The sequence below is a fragment of the Triticum dicoccoides genome, chromosome 3A (assembly GCF_002162155.2).
Source record: "Triticum dicoccoides isolate Atlit2015 ecotype Zavitan chromosome 3A, WEW_v2.0, whole genome shotgun sequence".
NCBI classification, from domain to species: domain Eukaryota; kingdom Viridiplantae; phylum Streptophyta; class Magnoliopsida; order Poales; family Poaceae; genus Triticum; species Triticum dicoccoides.
Window position 1 is genome coordinate 705,467,414 of NC_041384.1, and position 11,109 is coordinate 705,478,522.

The window sequence follows — 11,109 nt, forward strand, 5'->3', positions numbered from 1 at the left end:
CTGTCGGTCAGGCATGACTTGACATCTCCACGGAAGCTCCGTGCAAGACGAAGCCGCTCCACCTCCTGCCTCTGACTTCCAGCGCTACTCCACAAACAATGCTCTTAAGAGAAAATGACACCGCTGTGCAGCCATCATCCGATCTGGAACACCAGATCATAGGGTTTCCCCTGGAACAGGACGAGTGGGTCGACAGTAGTTACACGATGATGCCTTCATCAAGGTAACGACGTAGAATGTCGCCATCGCCTGCCGTCGGCTCGGTTTTCACCGGCAACCATGTCTTCCCAACTCGCAGCCGGGACTAGATGATGGATCTCGAGATCCGATCACCAAACCTCTGGCCGGCCACCTCCGACGAAGAAGATGACCACCATCACTGGCTACACCGGCCAGAACAGACCAGAGGTGCCGCCAAGCAGTCCATCAGGCCCTCGACGTCGTCGCCAATCTAAGGCCAGATGACATACCGCCGAAGACCGCATCGCGCCGCCGTCCGATCCAGGCCAGCCGCCGCAAGGAGCCGGCCGTGGCCCGAGAGCGGGCCGACCGCCGCCGCCGTCGAAGTCATCGCCGTCGCTTCTACATCGGCCGCACCTCCACGTATGTAGGGGCCCCACCACCCCTGAGACGCGGGAAGGAGGAAGGGCCCCCGCCATTGCCGTCGACCTCCGGTCGCAAGTCGCCGGCGTCCTCCGGCAGCGGCGGGAGGAAGCCAGGAAGATGAGCTAGGCCCCGGCGGCGCCTAGGGTTGGGGAGCCATCCGAGTCGCCCGAACGGGGGCGACGCCAGCTCGCTGGGCAATGTTGCGGTGAGTTGCTCTTTGCTTTTTACTAGTACTTGCCATGCTTGTTCAAATATCATGCCAATCTTCACCTCCAGCTTCTCTTCGCGGCGTCCCACTTCCTACATCCACAATGGGGACGCGAGATTAGAAGCTGGATACGAGGCGAGGCAGAGACGAGACGAGACGAGGAGCAGAGCGTGACGTGTCCAGGCGTTCTCCCATGGCGACGAAGATACGCGTGCCCATCAATGTCATGTAGCGTCGAGTTCGAGCTCGCCGCGTCTACTCGAGGACCCGACGACGATAGCGATTAGCAGGTGGCTCTTCGTGTGTTTTGGAGTGGAGATGCCACGAATGAATGATTTTCTGTACCAGGGCGTGCGTGCTTTGGTTGGACGATCGCGCAAACGGGCCAGCCCATACCCAGGCAACGAGCGAATGTAAAAATGACACGAAAAAACAAAAGCGCACGCGATGGAGTCCAACACCCGACATCACGCTGAGTAGCAGGGACGCCAACAACAGGAGCTAGGCTAAATTGCAGCGCTGAAGTTAAACTATGTACAACGGCAGATCTGGGTTTTTTTTTCTTCAAAATTTCCAACAATTCTTGGAAAACAATGTAAAGAATTTTCCTTCAAATATTTGAATAATGCTTCAAAATAATGAATAAATTTCTAAATTCGAACAAACTTTAGAAACTTGAACAAACTATTGAAATTCCAAATGTTTATTGATTTTTTATATACAACGAACAATTTTAAAGTATTCATTGAACATGTTTTTGATATATTCTGAACAATTTTTAAATACACATTGAACATTTTTGTGATATACTTTGAACAATATTTAAATACACATTAAACATTTTTGTGACATATGTTGAACAATATTTAAATTTACATTGCATTATGTGAATAAGACGTGTGCAGATTTTCCTAAACAATGATAAAATATTTGGAGATCATGATAATGTGATGAACACATTTTAATGTGCATGACATACCTTTTCCAAATTGTATTTTGAAAACGTTATATTTTTTTCAAAAATAAGCAAAATCAATTTTTGAAACACATGATGAAATTTTTCTAAATACACCTTGAGCATTTTTTTTTTGAATACGCAATGAGTATTTTTCAATGCAAGGTGAACCTTTCCCGTAAACACGGTGAATATTTTCTAAATACACCTGACCAGTTTTTGAAATAGGCGATAAACATTTTTAAGTGGATGATGAACCTTTTATATAAACGCGATGAACATTATCTTATACACAATGAATAATATTATTAAATACATAATTTAAAAAATACATGATAAACATTCTTTAAAACATGATGATCACTTTCAGAATATACGTTGAACATTTCGTTGAAATATGGGATGAACATATTAAAAAACATGATAAGGTCTTTTGAAAAACAGTTTGCACATTTTATAACATACGCAAAGGAACCAGGAACTGAAAGAAAAGAAACAAACTTTAATAAAAAAAAGGGAAATGGGAACAAAAAAAGAGAATAAAACCTTTTTAATACACGAAAAAAAGTTTTGAAACACACAATGAACATTATTTAAATACACCATGAATATTTAAATACGCAATGGATATTTTTAAATGATTGGTGAACCTTTGTAAACACTTAATGGACTTCTTTTATACATGATGAACAATATATCTGAATACACAATGGGAATTTCTTTTAACATGATTGCATTTTTATATATGCAATGTACATTTTTAAAATAAAAAGGATAGTAAATTAGAAAAGTTGTCACCTTATTTTACAAAAATAAGTTATGCATTCATAAAAAAGTGCATGTAATTTAATGCGAAAGCGAAAATGGAAACAATGACAAGATCAAGGAAACCAAAAAAAAGGAAAATGTAAAACCTCAAAGAAACATGAAAGAGCAAACAAAACTTTCACCCCAAAAAAGATTAACATAACATAACAGAAACCCCCCGAAAAAACTGCTAGGAATTGTTGCACGGGGGGTTTGCATGTGATGAACATTCGGTATACTTGTTGCCCCCAAAACTCAATGGTGATGCTGCAATTAAAAAGAATGACATGAAAGAGGTTGTAGCTTCTCGGGTAGTTTGTAAACTGACTTTGTATGCAATTTCTTCTCTTTACCGAAAAAGACTTTAGCTCCGTTTTATAGATAAAGCACCATAGCCAGACAATAACATCCAAACAAAATGCAGGTTCAAGTACGAAAACACACCACGCGCAAATAAACGAGAAGTACAACAGGTTCTGCTGAGGGCACAACTCAACAAGCCCTAAAAAAAGAAAATAAAAGCCTAAGAAGGCTGCAGCAACATGAATTTTTTTTCCTTTTCTAATTCTATTTATCTATTCACATGCATTCCTCCTGCATGGTTCGATTAAAAAAAGGTTTTGGCCATGGTAACAAGGAATGGTGATGGCACATTCGCAAGGGCTTCAACGATCACGTTTGAAGGAATTCTGGACCCCGAGATACTCAAGGCACTTGGTTGCACGGAAGGCTTAGCTCTAGCAAGTGATCTGATGATGTGAAGAGTTTGTACTGCAAGTTATTGTTCACGTGTGATCAAATCTTTGTATGAAGGAATTGCTAGAACTTATGCATATATGACCAAGGAAATCAAAGCCCGAAACACAAACACAATAAAAATTACATCAAGATCCTTTTGACCATCGAACAACTGCTACGAGTAGAAGTCTAGAACGAGCCCCACACGCAGAAGCTAGCTCATAGTTGTTCACATGTTGAGTGTGGATGTTGAATTTGGCTGTCTGTTCAGCCCTTCTGACGTCTGTATCCCAAATTCTATTGTGGGTTTTTCACACAAAAAAAACTCTATCGATTTTTGAATTAATGGGGTATAATTCTAAAAAAAAAAGTGGTAACAAGACCAAGAACTTGGTGGAGAGCATGCACACGCTGATCATCCATTGCTTCGTCACAAAAGAAAAACCATCACCGACACTACCGATCTCTGATCTCTATGGTCAACGCAATATTCTTGGATGGCGCCTCGACGTCGTGCCCTGATGACTTGTGATGATGATAACATAGAAAACACAAGCAGGTCAGAGTCCTCGAGCAAACATCAGCTCACACGTATGCCTGCATCGCCCGGCCGCCGCCACCATATATGGGCACCGCCTCGCTCTGCGCGCTGGCGTGCACGGTGTCGGCGGTAGACGGTGGCGGCATGCCTCTGGTCACCGCGATCACCAAGGACGCGGCCACCTCCCTCTACACCGCGCCGCTCAAGGACACTCAGCCCCTCGTCCTCGACCTCTCCGGCCCCATCGTCTGGACCACCTGCGACGGGCCCTCCCATGACACGCTCGACTGCAGCAGCGACGCCTGCATGCGCGCGCACCGGTTCCAGCCGCCCAACTGCCCGCAGACCGGCTACGGCGAGCCCGACGCCCGCAGCCGCAACCGCTGCAAGTGCACCACGCACCCGCACAACCCCGTCTCCGGCGACACCGCGTCGGGGGACGTGACGCGCGTCACGCTCTCCGCCAACGCCACCGACGGGAAGAATCCTCTGTATCAGGTGTCGTTCACCGCCGTGGCGTCCTGCGCGCCGGGCTCGCTCCTGGCGAAGCTGCCGGCGGGGGCGGCCGGCGTCGCGGGGCTCGCGCGCTCGGGCCTCGCGCTCCCGGAGCAGGTCGCGGACACGCAGAGGGTCGGTAACAAGTTCGCGCTCTGCCTTCCCAGCGCCGGCTCCGGCGCCGGCGTGGCCATCTTCGGCGGGGGCCCGCTCTTCCTCCTGCCGCCGGGCCGGCCAGACATCAACGCGACCCTGGCCGGGTACACGCCGCTGCGCAAGCACGTCGAGTCCCCCGGGTACTACATCTCGGCCGACAAGGGCATCGCCGTGAACCAGGCCCGGCTGCAGCTCGACGACGGGTACGGCGCGCCGTTGGTTCTCGGGCTGTGCTCCACGATCCCGTACACGGCGCTCCGGCCCGACGTATACCGTGCGTTCATCAAGGCGTTCAACACGGCCACGGCGGGGAGGGCGAGGATCACGCCGGCGGTGGCGCCGTTCGAGCTGTGCTACAACTCGACGGAGCTGGGGTCGACGCGGCTGGGCTACGCCGTGCCGCAGATCGACCTGATGCTGGAGGGCGGCAAGAACTGGACGTTGTTCGTGTAAGATTTGGTATAAGCGTTCCTACTCCTTAAGGGAGCCGCATCGTGTATATTTATATGGGGCAACAATGCCTTGCCGTGGCGTACAAGAAAGAAACCAGAGAGGACTCCAATCTGGTTCGGTTAAGAGACAGAGAAGGATACGGGAGAGAAGGATAGGGATAAGTTGAGATTACATGAAGTAAACTACTCAAACTCTAACACCCTCCCTTAATCTAAACTATCCTACATTGAAATTTCTCTTGAACTCTTCAAAAGGTTTGGCCGGCAAAGCTTTGGTGAATCCATCAGCTATTTGATCCTTAGATGGAATGAACCGTATATCCAACTTCTTCTCAGCAACCCTTTCACGCACGAAATGAAAATCAATCTCAATGTGTTTGGTTCTACCATGAAACACTGGATTAGCAGAAAGGTAGGTTGCCCCCAAGTTATCACACCATAGGCAAGATATACGACGTTGCTTGATTCCTAGCTCATGAAGCAAAGACTCCACCCAAATTATCTCAGCAGTGGCATTTGCTAGTGATTTGTATTCTGCCTCTGTACTTGACCTTGACACAGTGGCTTGTTTTCTGGCACTCCAAGAAATAAGATTTGAACCAAAAAATACTGCAAATCCTCCTGTTGACTTTCTGTCATCAACACATCCTGCCCAATCAGCATCAGAAAAAGCACTGACAAGTGTGGAACTAGAACGTCTGAACTGAAGTCCCAAACTCACATTTTGCTTAATGTATCGTACAATCCTTTTGACAGATGTCCAATGAGTGGAGGTAGGAGCATGTAAATATTGACAAACCTTATTTACAACAAATGACATGTCTGGCCGTGTCAAAGTTAAGTATTGTAAGGCTCCAACAACACTTCTATATTTTGTGCTCTCCTCTTCATTAAGAGGTTCTCCTTGATATGCTGAAAGTTGTTCTGAAGAAGAAAGTGGTGTAGGTGAAGGTTTGCAATCCTTCGTTCCCATACGAGTTAGAAGTTCAGTGGCATATTTTTCTTGATTCAATACTATGCCATCTTGAGTCTTCCTAACTTCAATGCCTAAGAAGAAATGCAAATCACCAAGATCTTTCAAAGCAAACTCTGAACTCAAATCACGCAAAAGAGCATTAGTGGCATCTTGTGAAGAGCTTGCAACTATAATATCATCCACACATATGAGCACAAAAATTATTGTGTTTGCCTTATTATAAATGAAAAGAGATGTATCTGCCTTGGATGGAATAAACCCAAGATATTTCAACTGTGAACTTAGCCTTGAGAACCAAGCTCTAGGTGACTGTTTCAGACCATAAAGAGCTTTGTCAAGCTTGCAAACATAATGAGGTGTTCGTTTGTTTTCATATCCTGGTGGTTGCCTCATATAGACCTCCTCTTCCAGAACACCATGCAGAAACGCGTTCTGAACATCTAGCTGTCGAAGACTCCATCCCCTGGAAACAGCAATGGCTAGCACAAGTCTTATAGTAGCAGCTTTTACAACTGGACTAAAAGTGTCCTCATAGTCAATACCATATCGTTGCTTAAATCCTTTTGCAACTAGACATGCTTTATACCTATCAATGGAGCCATCTGCTTTCTTTTTAATCCTGTAGACCCACTTGCAGTCAATAATATTTTTACCTCTCTGACTTGGCACCAAGTGCCATGTTTTATTCTTCATGAGTGCACTATACTCTTCATCCATGGCCTTTCTCCATTTAGGATCTCCAATTGCATCACTCAACCTTGCTGGTTCACCTGAAACACATAACATACCATATGGTATAGTGCCATCTTTTCTTATCTTGGGATTTCTAATACCTTTTTGTAGCCGGGTCATAACCCTTGAAGTAGTGACAGGCTGTTCTTGCTGTTGCACAGGAGATTGCATAGACTGACTGGTGGCAGAAGATCCTGGCGATCCATCCATGTGTGCTGACTGGGCTGGTGTACCGGATCCAGTAGAACCCGGTGTGGCTTGACCCGAACTAGCAGTGGCCGAGTCCACAGAACAATTTGGCGCAGAAAATCCCAAGCCTGACGATCCTGTCGCCTGCATGTGCGCGCCGGACGAGGGAGATCCTGTCTGCTGCATGTGCGTGCCCGCGCCCTCTCCTGTGCCTTGCATGCGTGCTGACATGGCAGAAGCGGAGCGGGCCGGGGACGGCTGATCCCCCTGCCGCGCGCGATCCCGCGCGGATCTCCGCCCGTGATCCAAGGCGGATCGGCACACAGGCGTGGCAGGCGCCGCCGTATCCTCCTCGTGCTCCACGCCTGCTGCTTCTTCCTCATACACATCAAATATAGCATCAATTTGTACCGGATTTTGATCATCTTGACCGTTGTGAATGCCGTTTTCTTCATGCACCTGCACAGGCATATTACCAGGAGTAGAACTAGAAGAAATATTAGCACATTGGTTAGAACAATTGTTATCACCCCTTTGATGAAACTCCGGAAGTAGTAGAATTTCTTTTCGAAGAAGGGCACCGGCATTTGGATGAAGAGACTTGAAAGGAAAAACAGATTCATCGAAGACAACATCTCTAGATATATAGACTCTGCCAGTAGAGACATCAAGACATTTGACTCCTTTGTGTATAGGACTATAACCCAAGAAAACACATTGTTTGGAACGAAATGCAAGTTTGCGTGTGTTGTATGGTCGAAGATTCGGCCAACATGCACAACCAAATATGCGTAGAGATGTGTAATCAGGAGTAATACCAAAAAGATGAGTGATAGGATTTTCAAATTTGATGACTTTACTAGGGCGAATATTGATGAGATATGTTGCAGCGAGAAAGGCTTCATCCCAGAATTTGAGAGGCATAGATGCATGAGCTAGCAATGCTAGTCCTACTTCTACAATGTGACGATGCTTTCGCTCAGCGGAACCATTCTGTTGGTGAGCATGGGGACAAGATACATGATGAGAAAATCCAATTTTTTGAAAAAAAGAATTAAGTTTCTCATACTCACCTCCCCAGTCTGTTTGCATGGCAAGAATTTTAGAGTTCAGTTGACGTTCAACAAGACTTTGAAAGTTGCTAAAAACTTGAAAGACATCGGATCGCTTCTTGAGCAAATAAATCCAAGTAAACTTGCTATAGTCATCAATAAGGCTTACATAATAGGAAAATCTACCGACTGAAGTGGGGGCTGGTCCCCAAACATCTGAAAAAATAAGTTGTAACGGAGCAGTAGACACACTAGTAGAGATGGGATAAGGTAATTGATGACTTTTTGCTTGTTGACACGCATCACAAACTGACTCAATACTAGACACAAAAGGAAGTTTATTCTTGCTAATGACATGCTGAACTATAACTGAAGAAGGATGACCCAAGCGTCGATGCCACTTTTCTGAAGATGGTTTGGTGACACTCCAAGCTTGTTTATTTGACTCTGATGAAGAAGAAGAAGAAGATGTGATTGGATAGAGACCTCCCTCGCATCTTCCTCTAAGGATGACTCTCCTCGTTGCCAAGTCCTTAATCACAAAAGAGTAAGGATAGAATATGATGAGAACATTATTGTCACGTGTAAAACGATGAACGGAGACAAGATTTTTTGATGCATGAGGGATATGTAAGACATTGTTGAGGTGAAAATTTTTCTGAAGGGTTTTAACAATCGAGTTACCAATGTGAGTAATATCCATACCAGCTCCGCTTGCCGTGTGAACTTGGTCACCTCCGTGGTATTTCTCCCGCATTGTTAATTTATCAAGCTCTCCTGTGATATGTTCGGTGGCACCCGAATCTGCATACCAATTAGTGTCGATGCCATACGAGTTGGTGACGAGGTTGACCTTCTTCCTTTCCTGACGATCTTCCTTGTACCGATCCCAGCAGTCCCTGGCGCCACCAGCATGGAATTTGTAACATATCTGACACTCGGGGTAATCCTCCTCATGCTGCTGCAGATACTGCTGCTGCGATGGCTGGCGTTGACGCTGCTGATAACCGTTATTCCCACCGGTGCGAACAGGAGAAGAGGGAGCACGATCAGAGCGACCACGTCCTCTACGTCCGCGGCCTCCTCTGCCCCGAGACTGGCCGCGCCCCCTGTACATGGCATTGGCTGACGAACGAAAGCCTGGTCCGTCACCAAGCATCTCCATCCTCTGATCAAAAGCGGAAATCTGCGAGAAAAGATCATCAACAGAGATTGAATTCTTGATGGCGCCAACTGCTGCAACGACGGGATCGTAATCCCGATCGAGTCCGGCGAGGATGTAGTCCACCATCTCTCCATCTGTCACCGGACGACCTGCTGCTGCAAGCTCGTCTCCAAGGCTCTTCATCTTGGTGATGAAAGCGTTGCTGGACATGTTGCCCTTCTTGGTGTTGGAGATGGCGATCCTCAGGTTTGTTATTCGCGATTGCGACTGCGCAGCAAAGATCGTGGTAAGAGCAGTCCATAGATCAAGGGTACTTTCCTTACCGATAACTTGCGCGAGGATTTCTGGAGTGAGCGAATTTAGCAGATAACTTAGGACCTGCTGATCCTTGGCAATCCATGGGCCATACAGTGGATTCGGCTCGATGGCCGTGGTCTTGTCCGCCTTAGCGACCTCCACTGTTTTCGGCGGCGCTGCATCGCTGCCGTCGAGAAGACCGGTCACCTGTGCACCTCGCAGGGCCGGCAGAACTTGCGCCTTCCATAGGAGATAATTCCCCCTCGCGAGCTTCTCTGTTGGTGGGGCGCCGAGGTTGAGGCCGACGGCGCTGGAGCTCATGACGATGACGATGGAAGGGCGCTAGGATTCTGAATTTTTTGTGTTGCTAGATGATAGGGAAGAGGCTAGCTCTGTATACCATGCAAGATTTGGTATAAGCGTTCCTACTCCTCAAGGGAGCCGCATCGTGTATATTTATATGGGGCAACAATGCCTTGCCGTGGCGTACAAGAAAGAAACCAGAGAGGACTCCAATCTGGTTCGGTTAAGAGACAGAGAAGGATACGGGAGAGAAGGATAGGGATAAGTTGAGATTACATGAAGTAAACTACTCAAACTCTAACAGTTCGGCGGCAACTCGATGGTGCAGGTGAACGACAACACGGAGTGCCTCGCATTCGTGAAGATGAAGCAGGAGGAGGTGGACAAGCATGGCGGGTCGCCGGCGGCGGTGATCGGAGGGTTCCATATGGAGAACAACCTGCTGGTGTTCGACGAGGAGAAGCAGCGGCTCGGTTTCAGCTCGCTGCTGTGGGGCAGGCAGACGACGTGCAGCAACTTCAATTTTACCATGGCTGCCTAGTGCCTAGCTGGTGGTTTTATGCCATTGTGTGCTGCGTGGTTGTATGAGCATTGTGGTTTTTCATAGTGATGATCGTTTCTCTGAAACAAAACATGTCACCTGTAAGATTTCTATATTCACCACATAATATGAACAATAAACTTGTCCACAAATCATTTTTTCTAACACAGTATAAACGCATATGATCACCTACATATATATACATCCATATAAACACACACACACACACACCCTATACCGAGCCGGCCGACATAATCTTAAGATTGACGAAGTCATCATAAATGCATTTGTAATCGATGAGAACATCTCCTCCCACTGAATGCACATTGCCGGAAAGATTGGAATAAATACTGAAAAATGAGACCACTAGTTAAGTCTAGGACTTGAACCTTAGTGGGTTGGTTCCACCACAAAGGAACCTAACCATCTTAGCTACGCTTAATCCATTGTGCCCACAAATCATTATTTGGCTCTTAGATGAGGAGAATATAAGGACACAGAGATTTTTCTTGCCGGAATTCAAAGATCTCAGTCTATATTTTTAGCCAAGAATGGACTCTATTAGTTAAGCAAAAGAGAGTTGTCCGGTTAATCAGAAAAAACTCAATGAAAATCCTTAAGTATAAAATGCTTATAAACATTTTTTTGTCTCTCATCCAACTGAACAATAGGATCAAAGCATAGGGCACCCCAAGAAAAGTCTAGGGTTCCCCTGCCTCCCGCCAGCGCCGCCGTTGGTCCACCTCGTTACCGGTGGCCTTAGGGCCATGGCAGCGTGGTGGATCTCGGCCCTTGCCGGAGGGAGGGCTCTGTTTTCAATTGTTCCTTTATGTTTTGTTAGGGCTTGTCCCCTGCTTAGGAAGACGAGACGACAACGGTTCCCTGAAGACAGAACA

The 11,109-nt window shown here is 46.6% G+C and overlaps 1 protein-coding gene across 1 annotated transcript; it reads left to right on the top strand.

Annotated features, from left to right (window-relative positions):
* The first annotated feature begins 3,202 nt into the window (after positions 1 to 3,202).
* Positions 3,203 to 10,334, top strand: LOC119273016 (chitinase CLP-like). The gene is made up of 3 exons (XM_037554335.1): positions 3,203 to 3,286; positions 3,874 to 4,950; positions 9,977 to 10,334. The coding sequence occupies exons 1-3, from the start codon at positions 3,203 to 3,205 to the stop codon at positions 10,211 to 10,213; spliced, it is 1,398 nt and encodes a 465-aa protein (XP_037410232.1). The 3' UTR covers positions 10,214 to 10,334.
* The last annotated feature ends 775 nt before the right edge of the window (positions 10,335 to 11,109 follow it).

Coding starts and splice junctions, on each gene's coding strand:
- LOC119273016 (XM_037554335.1), top strand. CDS start 3,203: ATGGTAACAAGGAATGGTGATGGCACATTCGCAAGGGCTTCAACGATC. Junction 3,287..3,873: donor TGGACCCCGAGATACTCAAG/GCACTTGGTTGC, acceptor AAACACAAGCAG/GTCAGAGTCCTCGAGCAAAC. Junction 4,951..9,976: donor GCGGCAAGAACTGGACGTTG/TTCGTGTAAGAT, acceptor AAACTCTAACAG/TTCGGCGGCAACTCGATGGT.